General features: G+C 37.1%; 1 protein-coding gene across 2 annotated transcripts in view; it reads right to left on the minus strand.

Annotated features, from left to right (window-relative positions):
* Window positions 1–23,599, minus strand: part of LOC125517287 (putative callose synthase 6) — a 72,295-nt gene that overhangs the window by 25,075 nt on the left and 23,621 nt on the right. The window contains exons 6-30 of one of the 2 annotated variants that reach the window (XM_087531352.1): window positions 18,209–18,324; window positions 17,930–18,126; window positions 17,284–17,384; window positions 15,962–16,071; window positions 15,785–15,869; window positions 15,579–15,692; window positions 15,350–15,490; window positions 14,758–14,862; window positions 14,530–14,621; window positions 14,331–14,454; window positions 9,888–10,019; window positions 9,729–9,805; window positions 9,545–9,629; window positions 4,610–4,732; window positions 4,419–4,536; window positions 3,881–4,212; window positions 3,745–3,797; window positions 3,600–3,660; window positions 1,569–1,650; window positions 1,434–1,483; window positions 1,268–1,354; window positions 1,078–1,185; window positions 893–981; window positions 675–784; window positions 59–187 (exon numbers count right to left, since the gene is read on the minus strand). In XM_087531352.1, coding sequence (XP_087387478.1) covers window positions 59–187; window positions 675–784; window positions 893–981; window positions 1,078–1,185; window positions 1,268–1,354; window positions 1,434–1,483; window positions 1,569–1,650; window positions 3,600–3,660; window positions 3,745–3,797; window positions 3,881–4,212; window positions 4,419–4,536; window positions 4,610–4,732; window positions 9,545–9,629; window positions 9,729–9,805; window positions 9,888–10,019; window positions 14,331–14,454; window positions 14,530–14,621; window positions 14,758–14,862; window positions 15,350–15,490; window positions 15,579–15,692; window positions 15,785–15,869; window positions 15,962–16,071; window positions 17,284–17,384; window positions 17,930–18,126; window positions 18,209–18,324 — 2,821 coding nt within the window. The remainder of the gene's footprint in view (window positions 1–58; window positions 188–674; window positions 785–892; window positions 982–1,077; window positions 1,186–1,267; window positions 1,355–1,433; window positions 1,484–1,568; window positions 1,651–3,599; window positions 3,661–3,744; window positions 3,798–3,880; window positions 4,213–4,418; window positions 4,537–4,609; window positions 4,733–9,544; window positions 9,630–9,728; window positions 9,806–9,887; window positions 10,020–14,330; window positions 14,455–14,529; window positions 14,622–14,757; window positions 14,863–15,349; window positions 15,491–15,578; window positions 15,693–15,784; window positions 15,870–15,961; window positions 16,072–17,283; window positions 17,385–17,929; window positions 18,127–18,208; window positions 18,325–23,599) is intronic. The other variant, XM_048682469.2, reaches the window with a different exon arrangement.

The raw sequence follows: 23,599 nt of genomic DNA on the forward strand, positions 1-23,599 counted from the left end.
AAAGATATGTGCAAAAGCTCCGATGTGTTAGTCCATTTTGAAAATTGAGAAGTGTTACCTTCGGAGGAGAATTGTGCGCGAGAATTGGTAGAAAATGGAATTTGTTCCTTGTGATTTCGCTTGTTATTATGAAGGTGCAGCAGTTCATGTACCATGAAGTTGAGTTGCACGTATATGATGAGTTGTGCTGTCGTCGAATGAGAAACATCATTAGGTAAATTGTGTCACCGACGACAAATAGAAAATGTAGCAGGTGAGGATGTTCGTGTACCAGAACGCAAGCAAGATGAGAAGATCAAGCTAGCATGTAGATTGACTGGAACAATTAAATTGGGTTCCTACGTGAGGATATGTGTTTATTCTACACGTAGCAAGCTAAGATGCGATGGCTTGGGCTGGTAGTTGAAGTAATATGTTGGTTCTATTTTTTTTTGAGTCAAAATTTGGAATTAGGAGGTAAGTGTTAGAGTAATTCCAACTTCTTACTTTGCATGCATCCCTTGTTATAGACATTGCATTAATCAGTTTGATTTGATATAATAAGATCGTTTACTAGTAATGTAGTGGATGTAGTACTTGCATGAGCCGGCTTGCGGGCCGTGTATGAGCTCAAGTATACAAACAACCTGAAAATTTAGAGAAATAAAGAGAAAACTATAGGTTATGAGACATACCCTTTACCATAACTTCTTGATCACGCTTGTTCATGATTTCGATGTGGTTGCTCGTTTGGCGAAACCCAACATCACCAACATATGTTGGAAAAATCAATAAATCTCTCTCCCTTAGAAGCAAACCAAAAAAAAATAGAAGCATGTTAACAAAAATATAGAAATACAAGCAAAAACAACAAAAACGTTGTAACAAAAAAATACTAGTACAAACATCAAACCTATTGCTTATTAAGTCTTCGTCTCGCAGCGACAAAATGAATGCATTCCATATGTTTGAGAACTTATCAGCAAGCAAAAATATATCATCCTGGTGAATAGATGTTGCACAAGTATTAGACAGTGAAGGCAATTAATCAGCTATTGTGTTAGCCAAAAAGAGTGTCAAACTTTAGCAAAATATGACCTGAAGCTCATGTCTCTTTGGTAGACTACCATTTCCTGGCACAAGATGATTACCAAAAGCTCTTGAAATTGCATAGAATCTTGATGTTAACATCCCGAGGGTTTGGATCTATTGTAAGACAAAGATTCTACAAGCTTTACTACCGGTAGCTAAAGCGTCAACACTACAAGGGTAAAAATGGACAACCAACCTCGCCCAAGCGGCTGAAGGCACCATTTACTCCGCCACATATTGTTGAAAAAATAGCATACCATATTTGCATATCCATGAGGTATACCTATACAAAAAAATTAAAATAATCATCTTGGTATATACCCCCCCCCCAACACACACACAACACATGAATTGATACATACCATGAAAATTGGTGCCCATATAGTAAAAACAACATCAAAATTATGTTGCACTGTAAAGAAGTAGCATCCTATCAGTGTTTCAAATCTTATCTAAAGAATTTCATGTGATACAGAACTACTACAACATAATCTTACAACACGGAAAGAATTTGTGCCAGATGTATCCCCCCTGACCCAGAGCCAAAATAATCCTGGTTGGTCCAACTAGAGGAGAAATCTGACAACAATGATCACAACCCAAAATAATGTCAATACACTTTTAATAGTTGAAGCTGCATAAGAGGAAAAATAATGGTGACACGTGGCACAGATAACAAAGGGTTATATGTGGTAGGTTAATCTAAAACACTGTTCAGGTTCATTATTTCAGGCAGCTGGGGTTAGTAGTAGATAAGCAGAATTCACGAAAATCAGTTGGGGATGGCTTAGCTTATAGTATCTTTTTTATCGGTGTCACCCAATGCCTAGCCATTATCAACAGGGATAACATTCTTTGCTTAGATAAACTTATCAACAATAAATATCCAAATGGCAGCCTTAGATTTCCATCTTAACTTTGCTTCTAAGGGTCGTTATGGATTACTGTCCCAACAATGTTTACTCACTAGCAAAAATAACCATGGTGCGCAAATTCCCGCATTATATAGTCTTGGTCAAACTGGGTTGTGGTGTTACACATCAGATAGACATCCAAAGGTTCTATAACCATATCAGAATAAAATGTATATGAAAATACCCGGAATCATAAATTGTCACCCTTATACATCCATTAAAATCTTGTCCAACAGCATAAAAAATACTATGTGTTGACAAGGATGTGGCATAACTAGACGCGTCAATGACTCCTACACAAAATGGACCTAAATGGCAAGATACTCAATGCATCCCATCTTTAGCTAGAGGCACTTCTGATAGTAAGGACGCTAAAGAAGGGATTGGATGGTGGGTGGTGATATGCGATGTGGGGTAGAAAAGGACACTGGGAGATAAATAAGGAAAGATATATCATCAAGAAGCCTAGGTGGGGTGTGTAGATTATTTGCGTGTAATCTTGCGTGGTACTGTAGAACGGAAAGCCTGGTGGGAACAGTTCATAAGGGTGATTTTGTTTCTCTTTTAGAAAAAGAAAAACTTTTCAATTTTTTTTCCTTTCCTTTGCAATTTTTTTTATTTTTCATTTTTGAAAGGGAATTTTTCACCGATGAAAATAACACTGAATAGGCATGTGTTAACTTCCTAACCCTTTGCTCCGAGGGACCAAAGAACAGAAAGCGCCTTATAAACAAGTTGGCAAAAGAGAAGGGGCCTGTGTATTTGCATGGCCTAAAGGATTTGAATCCAACGATAATTTATTTACTTTTATTTGTTAAAATCAGGAAAAATGTACAAATAATCTCTCCTCCATGGTCAAGGCATTTGACCTAACAGAAATGGGCGGAAGCAAAAATCCATGGGACCATCTAACATTTTAAGGCCAAACCGAGATGTCTAAAACAGTGGAAAATCATCGGCTAGGCGCCAATCAACGGCAGGAACGGAAACATATCATTTTAATTAATTTTTGGTCACAGATAAAAAGGTTGACTACTCTCTTTCTAAGAGGACATCTATTTTGAAATGTATGGGACACACAGCAAAGTAAAAACTTTGGATTAGTTTGAGAAAATACTAACCGATGAGGCATAAATTCCCGTAGAAACAGTCATAAATCCAATGTGGTACTTATACTAATGAAACATTATTTTTGTGCGAAAATGTGTAGGAGCTCCTAGGTGCTCCATCCCCCTATGTGAGTATCAAATAAAAAAAACAGGAAAATAACCTAGAATCTTGGGATATCACAGCTGGGTGCCCAATCAACTCCCGTGTGAGGTTTCATGATAAAATACCAAGAAATGTATCCATGACGAGAAACTATACTCCGACTTACGATCCACCCAAACAAAAAAAATTGTACCAAGGATTTTTTGTCTTTTTACTAGGAGTACCAGGATTATCATTTTTTCGCGGAACTTCACACAGGAGTAGACTTGGCACCCCAGGTGTGATATCCCGAAATCCCATAATTTTGTACAGTATGTTTTTCGAATTTAATGTTCATATGGGGGGTGGAGTACCCAGGAGGCAAAAATCTGCGTCCTATTATAGTGCCTAGATTGTACCAACCTCAACATAATAACTGAAGGTGAGCTTGCATATAAGCAATAGAATCCAGAATGTTGTGTACCTATTTCATGAAGAAAAGCATTAAGTGTTTGCCGAATATTATGAAACAGAAAAGTTAGGTTGAGAGAGAGAGAAAGATAGTTACTTAAGACATGAACATGTGTCCTCATACATGCCTCGTGCAACATATAATTCTGGCTGATTAATATAAAACATGTGAGTACCAAAGGCTGCAATAAATTCAACTAAGAGTTCTTGTAGGTACATCTAACAAAATCTACCTGCGTCCACCACAAAAGAAATCTAATAGTGCGATAATTCGAATGCTCCAATGTCCTTCGCATTGGTCGAAATATGAAAAACAAGGCACTGAGAATGTTCGGCAACATGTAAAGAGCAACTGCAAAATTATAAATTGATTGACTCTGGAAATTTCCAATGCTATTGCTGAAGAACTTCATAAGGCCTGTGGGATTTTGAATGTATGTTGAGTATGTCACTGGAAGGATTATAAACCAGCCAAGAGCAACAAAAAATTTAAAAATACGCCGTATCATCTGCGACCACAGTAGGCTCCTCCAAGCCTTCCAATTAAGAACTATTTCAAGTGTGGCTGAAAAGGTTTAAGAGAGCAGTTTAAATAACTATGCAATGCCTGAATCAAGAACGACGGATAGTTTAGTTTCAAATTCTATTATGTTGTGAAAAGGAAATTTAGCAATGACCGCTTAAAATTGGAATAAAACAGCTAAGCAAAGTAACAAGATTCATGAAGTTCTTGAGACCCATTTCTAAGCCGCTTATGTTATGCATTAATACCTTGGAGGAAGTTTAGAAATGCAGATGTTATGAATATTGTCATGACATTCCTGAAAACATCTGGTTCGAATATAGCAAAAAGTGATCCAGAAGGGCTCCATGCAATAATTACCATTGCCTAAAAGGAAGAAAAAAATTGAGATGGAAAATAAATAAAAATGTCATTTTTAATGCAATCATGTAGTCCATACCTGGAAAGCTAAAATGAAAAAATACCACATTCGATCAAAACTTTTGAACAGATGCAAAAATGTACGAACTTCTGAAAAATTTGTTTTGGATATCCTCCTCCTGCTAACTGAATAATCATGTCGCTGCATGTTGCATACATCAAAAGTTAGTTCCATTATGTTTCCAAATATGCTTAATCCGATCAAATTTCTTTCAGAAAACATGAAACAGACCATTGAATACAAAAGCGTACATGTGCCATTGAAAATCCAGATTACACGTATGTTCCTTATGAAAAGGGAAGTATGCCAATTCGCACTAGCATTACTGTCAGAAACATAAAGACAAGGAGCATTCTATTGAAGTATCTCAGTTCTAGAAGGGTGTAGACGAGCACAAGGCTTACTGTCTTAGAAGCAAACCATTTACCCATGTAGGATATTAGCTTTGTTGTCACTGCATGAGTTGTTTAGATTTATTAGCTTAGATGGAGTTTGTTAGATCAATGTAATAGGTCTAGGTCATGTATAAAGGATGAGATGATTGATAATTCCAAGGTGAGCACCTTTTTATTACATCAAAAACTAAAAAAATTGAGATTAGTCTGATCATATCAACATAACCCTTTTCTACGTCTGTCGCTATTATGACACCACCCAAACCTCATAGGGTGTGCAGACAAATGCTCCCCTCTCCCACCACTACCTTATCCAACCCGTAGCCAGTGAAGATGCTAGATACGCTTTCCATTTTGTTCATTTTCTTTGAACATCTCTTAGTTTTCTCCCACCATCTATCTATCTATACCTATACTAATTAGAGACTCCCAAGAAATTATCACGTCAATTAGAAGTGTAACAAAGGAGGAGATTCACTCACGTACGTTGAAAACCTGAAAAAGGTGAGATGTGAAATGGTGGAGAATAACTCACGTATGTGTGTTCAAGAAACAAAGATAATAATCACGTACGTGCACCAACTCAAAACAAAAATAATAACATACATGCAAAACGGGAGAAAAGATGAGACTTGGTCACGTACGTGCTCCCTTGGCTCCAGCCCATTGGAAAAATATATTATCGTACATCTACATGCCACTTTGTTTTCTCATTGCTATTACCATTGTTCATGTTTAATTTGCCCTAATCTCTATGGTTCGTATGACCTGGTCTGTATCATCTCTCCCATCACAAATATTTTTTATGCATGCCTCTCTTTTGATATACTGCACCTAAATCCAATAATATCAATTTCTAAGATGGGACCCCGCAATGTTTTTGTTTCTGTGTATACATGAATGAACTCCATAATGATCCATATGAACTCCATCAATGGTGATTCCAGCCAAACGACAACATTAACTTATGTTGAGTTCGTGAAGCCTTGAAGGCATCACCACAATAGACGTTAGGAGGGCATGCCGCTGTTGCCACCATGACAAAGTGTCAATCCCAATGATGCCGCTCGTTGGAGGCATCGGTGCATCACCGCCGTACTATTCTGGGAGAATGCTCTCTTATTCAAAACAAAATGTGTAGCATCGACTTCGTCACCACGACCCATCATGCTTCATGTGTAGGTTCTCAAGAATAAGGCCCGCGGGATGAGAGTGCCATGCATGTCCATATGCAGCATGATGTCTCCGCTAGGATATCCGTCACGATTGGAGAGTGTAGCAGTCATGGTGTCCAACATACTGGGTTAACAGTAGCAGACCGACATGAATGTTTGGTTATACCTTTTGTACATTATCATTGGCCAGGAGCAGGGGCGATACCAACGAAAATATAAAAATAACTGCACATGCAATTAGTATTATTCTCACTCGAGGAAAGAACTTCTTTCGGAATTGAGATTAAGATGTTTCAGTTCACATGTTAATATTCTCTTTCTTTGTTGTGTTTTCTTAAACATGTATTTTTCTTCCCCGCAAAGGTGTATTTTCGTTTTTCAGAATAGTGCACTATTTTGTTTCAATTTCAAATTTTATGCGGATACCTAATTTTTTTTCAAACCATGTACGAGAGTTACATGTGTATTCGTTAAGAAAGAAGGTGCTACAACACCAAAGAGGACATGACAAGTACAAACCAAAAGCGACACAACCCAAATGTCTGGACACGTATTCCTTGAAAAGTTCCCACAATGTCTGGATCGAATTCAATTGAATGGATTTAGCTTAATAAATTTGTAGTATAATATTAATCACTTTGTCAAACCATAGGGTTTCCAGTCATACTCATGCCATCGTTGTATATTTAATTAAGGTGCATATATTTTAATATAATTTATATAGCCTATTAGTCTTGCTGCAACTATGATTGAAATAGTCAAGAAAATGATATTCCTTATGCGAAAACAGTAGGAGATTACCCAACTGTTTTAGTATATTGAAAGAAAAAACAATGTAAAAGATGTTGACGTTGATAATATTTAAGCCCTCTCTTCCACTTTCATATTATAAACCATCTATCTGGGGTTGTGATCTTCTCAAGTAACAACAATATTGACAGCAGATGCACGTGGGGTTCACACGACAGTGACTGTAATAGCACTGCTATTAGAGCAGGGGTTCTCATAACATATTTGAGCATATCAACATGATAATCTACAATGTAAATGGCTGCTCGATAGCATCCAACTGAATCATTGACTAATATATATCTATGCCCATTGGGAACGAATTCCTACCATCATTCCCTTGCCAAACTACAAGCCAAAAGGAGGTACATGTTTGTTTCTTCTGACTTGGTGATGTAACTATACAATACATAAGTAGCTTGGCAAATGAAATTATTTCCTTTTTAGTGGAATGAGGTATATTCTGGAATATATTTCATTTTGTTTCTCCGAGGAGATTTACATAGAATGTAAATGGTGGTTATTAGTACAATTTATCAAAGTTAAAATTTCTTTTAAATGACCCCTCTTATTTTCTTACGATACATTCTTCATTTTCCATCTTATGTTGTTTATGACATTATTGGTTGTGTCATATGCCAGTTCACATTTTTGCGCTCATAATATTATTAGCTACTTAGTTGCATACTTGCATATATTAAGACAAACTTATTGGAAAAAACCATTTTCCCGAGGTTAGTTGTGCTTGATTTTTCTTTGTTATCACATTGTTTGTGCCTATTAAAATTGATTCTTAAAGCATGTCAAAAAGTCTGACTATTGGATAAGTACATGGCACACCATGCTTCATATTCCAAATTTTAACTAATACTAGCCCATGCAACTGCACGGATTGACGACTAGTTGTACTAAATTCTGACATCCTCAGTAGCAATATTGATTGTAACATTTCGCTTAGATCTCCCCAATGAACTAAAAGATAATGTAAAAATACAATCATTTTTAAAATCATTAGAATCTTATATAATGAATGCTGCTACCATTGTTTTACATCCAATCCTAGCTTCTCACAATGCGTTGCAAGTTTGTATCTACCATTAACCGTTTCACTTCCTTATATTCATTTAATTGCTAATAGTTTTGAACAAAAGTTTTTCTCTTTCCTTATATTTCATTTTACTGCTAATGTTTTCGTACATATCATGCTTTCATGTTTAAGTTTATTTGCCCCTAGAGTAGTTCGAGACTTTGAGGAGCCACAAACTACTCAATCATCCAGGGATACCAGAAATCTCAGACTGAAATGAAGTTTCTATTACTATAAACAAAATAATTGCTTGGTTGTTACAATGGGATATAAATGCTCTGGTAAACTAGAGCATCTGCAAGAGTTCCCATGAAAACACCTTGCAGAAGTTGTTCCACAGCTTGTCCATATACTTTTGGGGAGATTCACTTGTGAGGTTCTTTAGCTGCTCCTACAAAATCTACCTGTACAAGTGGTATTTGGTGGTGGCGTGGCTGGCTATAGTGGTGGTCGATAGACGACGGTGGTGGTCGGCGGCGTCAAGCATGCGGGTGGCACGCCAGCAATGGTCGTTGGAGGCATGGTTGTCGGCAGTGGCTGTGCAAATGTAGAGTGCGTATGGCGGTGTCAAACTTTCGTGACACTTTTATGGGCAAGGTCATCACCCCGTAGATGTACAGGAAGTTGGGCAGAGTATACGGCATCACCTAAAATAAAATTGCATTTACAGGGTTTGATTGATCATTTTTTGGGCCAACTTCCGCTAAACCATGGACTTCTTACCGACATGGGAACTATTCGTGTTGATGTTAGCCCATGTACATGCTCATATTAATGTGATTGTATATAAAAGTAGGATTCATTTGGTAAACTCACCTATTTAGAAAGTACTTATTTTCTTACCAAATAAAAAATAATTGATGTAGTGAATAACTTGGTGGGTATTTACGACGGTTTTTATGTGAAATTGATGAAATGAATCTGACATGAGAATTGGGGGGTGGGATAAGTAATGTGAGACGAAGCACCCTGCGGAAGCACGAAAGGAGACGTTATTCTTTTTTAGTAGTATAAATGATGCAATACAACATAAGCTTTGACCAAAACTTTCAGGTGTATTATTCCCAAGGACTAGCTTTTTTACTAGATATTAAATTCTAACTAAAATCATTTAAGTAAAGAATTTATCAAAAATTCTAGGAATGTTTACAAGTATCAGACAATGACATTGTCTAACTTTAGAAATATGAAGCATGAATAAACTAACCTTCTTAGTAAACTAAATTCAGTCGCATGGTAGAAACATTTTCGCTCATATTTGTCATTCCAATTGTACCACTAAATAGTATACATGTTTTGCATCTAGCAATTATGTTAGTTCACCGTTAAGTGACTAACTACAGCTTCTCATTATCAAGTACTTTAATCCCATTGTACAAGAAGAAACATAATATGTTAGGAAATATATTAGATTGAAATATTTAAAGCGTTTAACAAATTATTGATGTACGACACAATAATAAAAATGTATATGATGAAAAACAATATGCATAGTATTAGTCAATACCATAAGGTTATTTTTAATATGGTGCGTGAAAAAGTCAGAGGCTGGATCCATTGGCCATCCAAGCTTCTTGAAGACTTTCTTCGACCTAAATGTGTAGTGGAAATAGGGACCAGTAAAAATTTAGTTCATAAATTCTATTGATAGATAATGCACAGTGACGAACTATATATATAGGGCAGCTTACCAAAAGTATTCATTCAGGTCGTCATAGTTTCTCCACTTTGAGTGGCAGACAGTACCATTCTTACTCATTACAGCTTCCTTTCACACCAAATTAATAATAAATGAATAAGAATAAAAAAAGTTTACAAAGTATCATTATACAAATTAAATTATTACATACATTCTGAATAACATTGTAGATGGGTTGGATAATGAGATGTAGAAATGCATCATCTCTCCCCTCTTGATAGATGACAGGGTCAAAAGAGCCTTCTCTTCTACTACATATTATGTCGTACAAATCTCTTGCCATCTAATCAAGAATTTAGGACGAAAAATATTGGTCAAGAATTATTGTTTGTTTAGGAAATGCCTAGGGCCTTAGGCTCAAGATCTGTTAGTTACAAAATATGAAATTCTAACATAAGTGTTGCATGCAACTTCAATTGTAAAAGTTTATAATTTAAGGCTGTAAGGAGCTCCCTACTATCATTGACCTCTCAAAAAATGTAAAAGTATATATGAAAAGGTCATTTGAGAAAAAAAATAATGCAAATGGCATAAAACCATCAAGGAGCAAAAAAAGACACTTATATTATATGCCAGGCCATCTATTATTTTGCTTACTTCAATCCGACATAGTTTTTTTGGAATATATGCTCATCCTAAGCTGTTAATGTGCTTTATGAATTACACCATTTACTCCTGGTAAAAAGCATGTCCTTTCCTGGTAACCTCGACGTGTTTCGAAATCCATAGATTCCTGAATTAAATAAAACAAACATAGAAAATTCCGCATCGTGTGGTATAGATATTGACTGAAATAATTAGTTGAAAGGAGAGCTTTGCCCCTACTATGTATCGATGTAAACATGTTACATATGAGTTGATTTCCAGCAATGATTGCTAAGTAGATGGATATGTCAGAAGGAAATGTAAAAGCAATTGTGGGTGGAGACGCCTATCCGTCTGATTGAGTCAAAGGAAATCTTTTCCATATATATATTTTTTATCTTTTCCATCTGATTGAGTCAAAGGAAATCTGTTTTCATAATTAAGCATCACTTCTGCTTCTTCAACGTGTAATTTCCGTTTTTTACAATTCTACTAGTGTATCCCCTGAAATGCAAGACGTTATGTCTTGGAGAAGCTAGATTTCGAAGCTCACAAGAATATGTAGACAAAGAGAGTTTACCTCAGGACCCAACATGGCTTCGCTCTTGCCGTAAAGATATACAATGCGGAAACCTACTCCCATTTTAGTTACTCGAATTACATAGCACTGTGCAAGGCGTATGGTTTTCAGGAGGGTATGCATGTCACCTTGGATCTTTATCCTGAAGATGACATCGAAGATAATATCGACATTTCGGTCGATGTTGATACGCTTGCGGTCTAGCTCTATGTGAGTTTCTCAAACACATTTATAAGTAATTTCTATTGTTTACTTAAAAATAGTTGACAACTTATTTCCATTCTTCAAAAAATGTATGGAATGTAGTAGACAAAACCTACTACACTTATGGATTTGAACTAAATTGCGAGGAGATAAATCATTTTGTTTCATGGATTAATGATGTTGAGAATTTTAAGAAGAGTTGTCATATCCTTCCATGTTATGATCAATACATGTTAGTCCACGTGTTGAACTACGGTAACATCTATCAAGATATCATGGCAAGTTTTTTCCTACTATATCACCGGTGCATATTTTGCATACATTCTTCTTAAGCTAAACTATATTTTGCTAAGTATATTATTATGATGTTCTTCAACAGAAACTCCTGGCGGATTTTGTGCCTCATCTTATGCATATGAAAGGTGACATGAACATTATTAGCTTACAACCAACTTGGCCTATGTATCACCACAGTGCATACACGATTTGTCAAAGAGATGAAGTCCTCACAATAAAAGACCGGATAAAAGTTCCAAATGATCGCAGGAACTACATGAGGGAAACATCAAGCACAACCCACAAATGGGAGACAGGTTGATCTGTATTCTCCATAATGGAGATTCAGGGGTTTACCTGTTTTATGCTATTTTACCTTCGAGAGAGTAGCAGGTCTTAGGTAGTACATACTGATCATGTGTTAGGAACAATTAGCTAGTGTTGGCTATGATTATGATGATGATGAGTTGTTATCATGATGATGATGAGTTATGTGCTACACATTGTGCTAGATGTATGATCTAATTCTTATATGACTATGATGATGAGTTATGTGCTACATTGTGCAAGAATGATGAGCTAGTTCCTATATGGAAATGGTGATGATGATGTATTAGTTCTTATATGAATATGAATATGATGATGATGATGATGATGATGAGTTATTATGATCATGGTGATTTATTATATCATTGGGTGGAAGGAACATGGATTAGGTTCATGTGGATAGATTCAAAGTGACCAAAAGCTGGATTAGTAGGACGATCCTACTAATCCATCTTTTGGTCACTTTGGATCCATCCGCATGAATCTAGTTCGTGTTTCTTCCACCCAATGTCATCTTGTGGAGTTGTACATGTTTATCACATGTCATGTCTTTCACGAAACCCTTTATGAGAATGTGCTTTATTTTGATTGCTTATATTACATCGGTGTGCAGAGTTACAATGTTGTTAATCTTTACTTTGTTACACCATAGTTTTCTCTAAGATATAGGGTGAGCTCTTGTTAACTCTATATATATGAGACGTGCATTCCAAAGCATATATTTGATAGTGCTAAAATCTAGGGGAATCTCCCTCGAAGTCTGAGGCAACCATGATGATTTTTTTGTATACACCATTTCTAATATCTACTTGTTTGGTTGTCTACCACAAAAACAGGGGAGATTGAATAAAAAAATTGTCCCTTGGTGGGTTTTTGTGTAAATAACACATTAGTAGAGATATAACAATGATTTCTAAGCATGTGGAAGGGTTTCAACCAAAAAGGTTGAAAGCATTGCAATTTGGAGACCTATGAAACGGAGAGAAGAAAGACAACATGTTTAAATTTGTGCGTCTTCCACATTTGATTGAGTCATAGGAAAGCCACAGTGCAAAGAGGGGTCACATGATGAACCCAAGGTGGAATAGCATTTACTTGATAAATTTCGTAACCACATCCCGAGTTCCCCAATAAAACTATGAGAATCATAAACAAAATGAATACCAATATGTATGCTTCCATGTGTTCTCTATACAAGCCATAGCTACCGGGTTGAACCTCTAGGGGCATTTGGAATCTGGACTCATCTTCAGATGAATCTGCGTCATTCTAGCTGCTCCCAAAGATTTGTTTTGAGCCAAAATCTAACCCAAAAGATGCTCTCGAATCTGGGTCACACCAAGGTTGCTCCATAATCCAAACTAATGCACAAGAGTGTTCAAAATCTGGTATAGTATCCAAACTAAATCCAGATGGATATATTAGTGTCTCCACCATCACAAAATCTTGTGTAGAATCAACACATCCCAATGGTTGCAATCATAGGTTCCGGGGTGAACCTCTCAACTATAAGAGTTGTGTTGTTTCTATCTCCTATTCAAGCAGAAGAGCTCCATTTTCTCCACTCCCCTCCCTGTCTTTGTTGAAATAAATATAGGCCTTTGAAGAGAAAATCAGAGCTCCCTATCAACATATGCAACAAACAAAATTTGGTTCGATCTTTGAGTTCACCATTGACTTGGTACTATTGAAGTTATTGGTAACTCCTATATGATTGGATTCCCATCCAAAGCATCCAACATATGGATTCGCTCTGGGAAATTTGTAAGGGTATGGAGATAATTTCAAGATCTACTACTAGTGAATGGGCTCCTACTTTGTGTGGGGGGCCCAGTGAGTAGAAGGTGTCATCAATAATCCTTTATCGTGTATGTACTTCTCCAGGCAGTGATTACCTTGCCCAAAGGTAGCGAACATCAATATACATCTTTATCCCCAAGCGCCTCGATTATGTCTATTCCCAAGCTCTTCACAATTGTATTATTTATCTTGTTGTTTGCCTTGTGCCTAGCTTGTTATCCTCATATAAGGTGTTCACATGGTTGCATTTAGGAGAATATTATTTATCGACAAAGCCTAAATTCTAGAAGAAAGTGATAAAATTTTCAAATTACCTATTAACACCCCTCCCCCCTCTCTAGTCAACCATCTCAATCCTTCATTAGCGGATGACAAGAACCATCCTGATATAACCTCGTCATGTGTATTTCTAGATAGTCATATTCCCACTTAAGTCCCCCTTTTTCATGCGAGTGATTGCCGACCGGAATCCGTTATGTGTATGTCCTAAGTTAATTTTTTTTGTTCTCGGGATTCTACGAGGTATTGAAACTGTTGAACTTTCAATTTCTATTGGCAAAAATCATAAAATTATATAATAACTTATATATGAATAGGCCTTTTGAATCCACCCGTACCACACAAAAGAGGAATTGATCTATATTACAAGAATACTTAGCATTTACTAACTAGTTAGCATTACCATTAGTGTGCAGGTATAAAAAGGAATTGAACATGCTAGATTTTCAAAAAACGGAAAACGAGGTACAATGAAAAGGTTACCATGTGAGGAATACATAACAAAAGCAGATATTAGATGCAAGAAAACAAATTGCCACTTACATGGTGGAAGATATAACAAAGACATTCAGGCATAAAGCGAACACTAGAAGCTTCACCCCAAATTAGAAGATACAACCCTATGTAAAGAAGCTTATGTTGTTGTGTGGAGGCATCATCTGAAATTCTACAAGGAATTTACTTAAAATTAATGAGGATAATTTTGAGAACCGGGTGTGCAACCAAATGTAATATTTCTTACTTGATGTTTGACTCCAAATGCAGGTACATGCACCATGAAATGTAATTTTGGAAAACTTTCTTCATCAAGTCATCGATTGTGTAATGATCTATCTACAAGTCACATTGGAAGATCATGAATTAGTTTAACATGGAAAATAATAAGAGTATAAAACTATTTGGAAAAGACATCCACAAAATTTTGTTGATCTAGCGTACGTGACAGAAAGAAGTTCATAGAAAGATTTACCATGTGACTTTGTCCTTCCCTCTCGTATCTGCCACCACTTCTTTTCATATCCACGTTAGCAAGCAGCAAAATCAAATGCTCCTTCTGATTCTCCATGTTACCTTTCTAGCACAGCAAAGCAAAACATACTATGAAATCCTAAATAAAAATAAAACACCTTTGTTCCTAACCACCCAACACAAAAGCAACATATTACTTTTTGACTAGATAGTAGTGCAGATCGAGTGCCTCCAAAATGCTTTGCTTCACTTATTGACATTTATAGATAAATTTTATATGTGGTCAGTGTCATTACATAGAGCGACAAATAATTTGTACATACTACAAGTATATAACCCCACATTGCATTTTTTTTGTCTATTGCCATAACACAAGCAATAATCATTTGAGTTCCATGTCAAACTAATTATTCAAACTCCCAAATTTTTCAAGTTGTTCACTAATAGTGATTTAGGAAAAAACGATTGGAGGGATGAAAGTGCTCAAAGTACTAAATAAATGTTGAAATCAGAAATTTCAGGATCATGTGGTGATGAAATATTTTGATCACATGTAGTTTGAAATATAAATTTAAGTCTTTCTTAATTTCCACCTGAAATCCAAATGTTTGCCGTAGCCAATCAATCAAGTCATGAACAATTGGTCCTTCTATTGCTTCAGGTACATTAGTTGTATATTGCCTAGGTATTGGAAGATTACTTATCCCATGAAGAAGGTCCACTGCTGCTTTTATCTGTAGTTTTCAAAAAAAAAAATCATTCGCACTACATTTTGTATCAAAATAAAGCAGTCCAAATGGAATTTGCAGTACATAACCTCACCTCGGGTATTTCCATTACAAGTTGCGGGGGACCTGGAATATTAAGGGGAAGCATGTTGTAATGATGTGAGAATGAAGCTTTCTCCTTTTCAACCCCTTTAGCGAACTGATCAAACTGCAAAACTTATACTCCAAGTTAGAATAATGTTCCATGATGTGCAAAGAAATCATATAGATGAAACTATTTGCAGTTTTTGGATGCCGAACCATGGATTTATGATTTCCGGGTGCCACGGTATTTAGCACGTCATATAGAACGGATGCAACCTGATAGTATCTACTCATTTTGTCCCTATATGTGGTCCATAAAGAGAAGTTGAACATGTCTTAAAGATGTCCTTTCTTACAAATAGATACTTAATGCAATGCAATGTTCAGGCTTACGACTTTCTCATGTGAAGGCCCTCAAGATTTTTTCTACAATACTGCTCATAGAACTTCAGTATCTCTTTTGCATCAGTTGGTGCAAGCCTGCGACTTGTTTCCATTTCATCCTGTGAATAACAAGCATCAAATATGTGGAGGCACATGTAAACTACTTTCAAGACGATATGGAGAGTTACAAACAATCCACAATGGTTCTATTAAGATATATATGATTGTGTTTGCATCAAATCACTTTGTTTCAGCTTATTTGTTTTAAAATAGCAAAATTATATGACTCCTCATTCAACAAGAGTTTGCATGCACTAACATAGACTAAGTTACTCGAAGAATCATCTATTTGAGTACAAAGACAAGCTAGGACAACTAGATGCATAGAAGAACAACATACCAACCAATACTTGGTTTGGTACCGAGTATTAGAAGCACTAATTCAGAGTCCTCTTGCTACATGGCAACTTTTACTGGCTTTGAGACCTATTCAAAGAGACCATGGGCTAAGCCTACAATGGGAACAGTGTGGGCTTGGCAATGTGCGGGTTTGTTGCCTCTGTTTGCACAGAAAGGATGGTATATGATCGAATATGCTTAGGGATATAAGAAAGTTTAGGTAAAGAAACATTCGTTGGATATGGGTAAGAATCAAGAAAATAATGAGGAAGAAAGGGCTTGTGATTTTGTCAAGACTCAAGAGTTTGAGCTGAGATCCCAGTGTGGAACAAGACATTCGCCCATAGATAGGGATTCTATGTAATCCTTTGAATGATAGAACCGACCAGTGCATAATCAATAGTTCAAATAATACTAGAGGCTAGCTACCACAGTTTCCAGGATTAGGTCCTATGTCGGATAGACTCCGGCAGGTGTGGCACTCTAATCTTCCTTAAGACTAGTTCTTTTGGTGGCTTCTTCGAGAAGCATCCCCCATCCCATTCACTTGGGCTTCTAGACTAGCGATGATCTGACTTGTTTACAGGCTCAAACGAATTGGAGGGGGTGGACTCCAAGAATTTGGGAGGGGAAGCTTCTGAGAGAAGCCACAAAAAGAACTGGGCCTAACACCATTTTGCAAAATCCCCTCTAGACATTTTAGACGGGTGTTTAATACTACACGTCAGCATTAGGGTCAATATCTTGAGCAGAAGAATACATGCAATAATATAACCACTAACCATTTACAAAAGGAATTATTGAAAAATAGTTGCTTGTCCAGTCAAATTTGTCACGGCAATAGAGATAATTCTCTGATTTACAGTTTTTAAGTGGGTAATTTTCTTATTGTGTTGACTATTGAGCATCCAACTCCAGCAGTATTTGCATACCTTTTCCAGCCTATGCAACAGATAGGTTCTAAACTGCCGAACTCCACGACCACTTGAGTGTGGATCCATCTTGTGCGTATGCTCAAATGCAGTAAACCGGCCTTTTTGATCATGCACGAGTAATAATAATTCAACAAGTCAGGTGGAAAGCAGAGGAGCAAATAAGGAGCTATATGAACAAAATTTTGTAGCATGAAAGTTATAGTTATTCCCCACCTTAGAATATACTCCCAGGAGTATAGAGTCATTTTCTAGATATATAATGCAACCACATGCTTAACTAAATTAAATTTATTGTATGACATGACCAGTTTACTTAGACAAAAATTATCTAACCCTGATAGTTAATGTTAGTTTTTCAAATTTTTCTATAGTTAATGTTATAGCTGGTTTGCATTACTAATAACTAATCATAAGGCATTTTTAATTAACTTCATTTGAGACAACAATAAAAAATGGATGGTTGTACTATTTACGCAAAATTGATAACGACATGATCATGTTGGTTTGAGTAATAATAACTCTAAGCATCGAGTACTATTTGCTTGGTGGTTAGAGTGAAGCCAGATTTGAACAGTAGATATCCTAGCAGTGTGAGTATCAATCAATAGGGAGTATGTAAGTGCAAAGTAATTAATATACTGACACAGGTATGCGACGCGCGGGTTCTCCTCCTCGATCTCTTTGGCCGCACGGAGAATTGGGACGATAGGCATGAGGGAGGTTGGCACGAGAGCACTCTCCTCATCCCCGCTCTTCTCATCCTCGCTCTCCTCGAAGTTAGGTGTCACAGTCATGTCGTACAGGACAGATGCAATCTGATAGTATCTAGCCATCTCGTCCCTATAAACAAAACATCAACATTGCTTAAGGATAACCTGCTTTTACAACTGGACCGTTAATGCAGAACAATGCTCATGCTTACGACTTTCTCGTGGGAAGATCATTCTCAAAAATATATTTTCTACGATACTCCTCATAGAACCTCTTAATCTCTTCTGCATCATTGGACGCAAGCCTGCGCCGTGTCTGTTTTTTCTCCTATCAAATAACAAACATCAAAGAGGTGGAGGCACATGCATTACTACTTTCAAGATGAGCTGCAGAGCTACAAACAATCCACATTGCCTCTCTTAAGTTATATTTACTTTTTACAAATAAATACACTTTGTTTCAAATTATTTTTTTCTCAGAAAGAGAATCTATATGACTCATCTGTCAAGAAAATTGTGCGCAAAATACGTAGACTAGATGCAGACAAGAACAGTGTACCAACCAGTACCTGAAATGGTTCCAGTTTTGGAAGCACTGATTATGAGTCTCCTGGCTAGATAAAAAGTGTTATTGGCTTTGAGCCCTATTCATAGCGGCCATGGGCCAAGCAAGCGATGGGAGAAGATTGCATGTTGGCAGCCTTTGTCCGCATAGACAGGAAGTATGGCATTCTTAGGGATCTAAATAGATTTAAGAAAAGTAATCATCTAGTGGATATGGTTGAATATTCTAAACTCTGAGGAAGATAGATATCGTGATTTGGTCAAGACTCAAGAGTTTGAGTTGAGATTCCATTGTAGATCAAGGCAGTCGCTTATAGAAAGGACTCCTGGGTAATCCTTTGAATGATAAAATGGATGAAGGCATAATAAATAGTTCAACTAAGCCCCAGAGCCTAGCTACCACAATTTTTGGGATTATGTCCTGCACAGATAGAGGAGGCCAAGTGGGGCATTCAGAACATTTCCTAGGCTGACCCATAACATTTAAGACTAATATTTTTAAACGGCACACTACACAACAGTAGTTCCGTAGATAGCTTAACTGCGGATTGTCGCCCCAACTACTTCCCCCGCTAAGCACTATACAAACTACAAAGCAAGCCAGCAAGCGCGTGCTAGTGTGAACATGCAAGCGAATATCAACATTTGTTGAAATGATGATGTGTACGTGTTAAAGATAGCAGACAACCAAATTACTGATGTCAGCACATGTAACACCAAATCCAAAAAAATCAATGCTTGATTCACGATCTGTTATCACTTCAATGTTCGTGGTGCCGAGAAATTTGAATCTAGATCTCATATGGTCATCTTTAGATAACTTACTTTTGAGCTCAAAAGTTACGACTTACCAACCTGCTCACAAGTAGTTATCAGGCTAACAAGAATGGGACTATTTCAACAAGATGTTATCGGCGTAAAAATCACTCTTATGTATGCTTTGCCACCTATTTGTGAACCCAAGAGTCAACAAAGTGAATAATACGTGAGTTATCAGACTACACATATGTAGTTATGAACTGAATAACAAGATCATGCTTGGACGCCCTAGTTAACTACACGGTATGGTGCTAGAATGTAGCCTATACATCTGAGTAACAATTGTTGTACCACGGTGAACACGCTAACATGAAAAATTGGGTAACTACATTAGTTCCATGGGAGTAACCCCACCGCTAGCAAGGTCACAACTCTAACATGAAATGTTGGGCAACTACAATAGTCAAATGGGAGTAACCACATTAGTACCATTGTCGTAATTCTAACTTGAAAAGATGCAAAACTACATTAGTCCCATTGGAGTAAGTACAACGGAACCGTGGTGATAAATTTTGACACGGGAAGCTATATAAATAAATTATTCACATGGGAGTGACCATATAAGCACAGTGATAATAACTCTAAAATGAAAAGTCGGGTAACTACATCAGTACCATGTGAGTAACGGCATCGATGGCATGATGATAACTTCTAAACAGAAAGGTCTGGTAACCACATTAGCCCCATGGGATTAAACACATAGATACCATGGTGATAACTCTAACATGAAAAACTAGGTAATTAACTACATTAGTACTAAGGTAGTTAGCCACCATGAAAAGTTGAGTAACTAAAAAAGTTGAAAGTTGGGTGGTAATTGGTAGTTATAACTTGAACTACACGTAACTTCATTAGTGGTATGATGGTAAAGAGTAACCTCGATCGCTGGGTAACTACATCAGTATCACATTGATAACTATAACAGGAGCAACTACGTAACTACATGAGTATCAGTGGTGGTAGCTGTAAATTGAGGGTTGGGTAACTACTACTGCTATCATAGATGATAGTAGCTATAACATGACAAACAAGATACCTACCTCCATGCTATAGTGATAATGGTAAGCTGTACACGTGGGTCACTAGTTCATTGTCACGGTGATAACTATAACTCAGTAGATAGGTACTACCTCGCTGTAATGGTGTTAACTAAAAACACAAAGATAACTATACCATCACTATGGTGCCCACTTATTACCAAAACAATCACTAAAATAATCAAGTTGGACACATGGCAACCATAAACTAGTAGCACCCAAGAAATCTCTTCAATCCACTAGACATAGAAATCATCTAACCAACAAAATTGCTACATAGCAATACAACTAATTGGTTATGCCATTATCCAAATATTAGGACAACAGATGCAAATACAGTACTACAAAAAAGAGCATTAGACACGTCCCTCAAAGACGGTTTTGACCTAGTGGAACTAAACCTCCTGTAATAACCCAACTGCAGGTGGATTTTTTCCCTCAGAGGTAGTTAATACAGCAAAGTTGCCACTAAAAATCACGGATGCGGGCCAAAAAAACAAAACCTCCTCCAAGAAATATAGCCCACGGGCGGTTTTGTATTCGAAACTGCTTGTATCTAAAATGTAGGCCCATAACCCACCTAACAACTGGACTCAACCCAGGGCAACCCTGTATCCCCGAGTCCCCCTCCCCCTCAATGCGGTAAATGATCATAACAGCTTCATGTGCTAATTCCACTGCCATCCAATTAGTTATTTCTAATGATTTAATTTGGATGTAAAAATAATGATTTTACTTGCTTGTGTCTGCTTGATTGGGCAATTTGGCTTGCTGTTATGTTCCAAACTATTTCGTTATCCACCTTACCTGCCCATTTTACTTACCAGGTTTTGGTTCAACCATTGGCAGGAAAGACAGTTCTGAATGTTGTTACCTCCATTCCTATGTTGTTACCTTTGCCTTTGATGGTTCATAAGAAATCATCAAAAAGTTCTCTGCTCAATAAATAAAATATACATTTGCATAAATAATACTCCATCTTTTAGATCACCAAAGGAGTTATCTAAAAGATCTTTTATTAGTTTACAGAGGGAGTAGTTTGTTTATGCACTTTATGTCATACATAGTCAACTATTCATTTATACCTTCACCGTATGTGTGTTTACTCAGGTACATAAGCAACCTTATCATATGTATCAACCTTTAGTCGTCCATACCAAAGCTGGTAATTCTTAAGCTTGTCTAGTACATGCCCCAGCCTTGATTAGGTTCTCATGTGTATCTATCTTCTAGGTTCGAGCTATTCACATGGTATTTAAATACATGCCAGCAGGTTTGGTGCATACACTTTCTTACACAGCATTTGGTTTTCACCTGCAAGCCCACAGCAGCAGATGCACAATTTGTTCATAATTCGCCTTCCACTCTATATTGTCACAATCGTTCTAGAAGTATGTTTGCTATAAATATTTCAAGTTAAACCACTAATGATCTTGATTAAAACAGATGGAGAATTGCTGCCTTTATGGGCTCAGTGTTATCTTGGTTTCTAGACCCTCAATTTATTTTCTAATGGATGAATCTTTCCTGATGTGGTGATTCTTCTTAGAAAGTAACGTTGTGCACTTATATACCTCTTCATGGTTTAGTTGCATCCAACAATAATCTAATGTTGTGATTTTAATATACAGGACAAAAAAACATGCTCTAGTCAATTTCGCTAGAAAAGAGAACCCTGTTAGCAACTAGATGAAATAACTCGGGTGCATGATTAGAGATCATAAAATAAGCAATGGCTACAGTGAGAAATTCAGTCGAACTGGTTCAGAGGCCAAGGCATTGGAAAACAATATGCCCAACTGCATGGAGATTACCTGATCATGGAATGCAATGGAAATGGACTGCATGGAGATGTGGCGTACCATTACCATGCCAATGAATTGCTTGCAACACCCAACAATCAGCCATATCCTACACAAACATCGGTGCTTATATGGCACCTATGGTGATGGCTCCGTTGGTGCTCTGGTGACGGCCATTGGGATGGCTCCGTTTCCGTTATAGAGATGTAGCCACATGGAAACGTTGAACACATTCCACCTTCTTCTGAGGAACAACCACACAATTCGGCCTCTCCTTGTCGGCGGCATGTGCAACGAAAGCTAAATGGTTTGGCAAAATTTTATCAGATTGCCAAGTCAATTCCTAGTGTGTGTTCGACGAAGGCGACTCATCACCTTAGCCCTGACCGTTGACCACGTATACAACCCCTGTCCATAAGTTACACATGCATATGGATGCCAACAGGTGTACCGATCGATCTCCCTTTCTCTTCACGTGCACCTTTTTTTCCTTTTTTTGGAAAATTCACATAAACTAATTGGAAATACAACATGTTGTTGCGGGAAGTAAAAGATCGGAAATACGACCAACTATGATACCGCATGTTTAATTACCAGCAATCCGTATTAATATTTTAACAATTGTTGATACAGTGGAATACACACAGGGATGTGCAGTGGAATATGAAAAGTCAGATAATAACCTATGGTCTTCCATGGCGAACAGTTATGTAAGTACTCCCTCCATTCTTAAATATAAGTCTTCTAGAGATTCTAACAAATGACTATATACGGAGCAAAATGAGTGAATTTACACTTTAAAACATGTCTACATACATTCGTATGTTGTAGTTCATTTGAAATGTCTAAATAGACTTATATTTAGGAACGGAAGGAGTACTATTTATCTTTTGTTTTGACATATAAAGGCTCTTCGTTTTTATTTTTTGCGGGAATATAAAGGCTCTTAGCTACAATCCAGTAAACTATATGGAAAGGCATTTTTTTATAGAAGTACACAACCATATTCCCCAAGATATACATAATGGTACGATACTTTTTGTGCGTCTATCTGAGAGTATTCTCCTCATATTCAATGGCCGAGTGGTCTAGATGTATACGGAGATGCAAGATTTATATTTGGCAACTAGCATTGTCCGTGACGGATCGCGCCTTCCCATCATCGGCACTGGTTCCAAACGCCTCGCCTCTTCCTCTGGTCCCTTCGATCTCAGCCATGTTTAATATAGTGGCTGATATGTTGGCCATTCTTCTTGGCAGAGCAAAAAAGCATGGTCACGTGGAGGGATTAGTTCCTCATCTGGTCGATGGAGGAGTATCCATCTTGCAGTATGCTGACGACACTGTCCTATTTATGGAACATGACATGCTAAAGCGCGCA

Source organism: Triticum urartu, chromosome 6A (genome assembly GCF_056163025.1).
Source record: "Triticum urartu cultivar PI428250 chromosome 6A, HENAU_Tu73, whole genome shotgun sequence".
Taxonomy (NCBI): domain Eukaryota; kingdom Viridiplantae; phylum Streptophyta; class Magnoliopsida; order Poales; family Poaceae; genus Triticum; species Triticum urartu.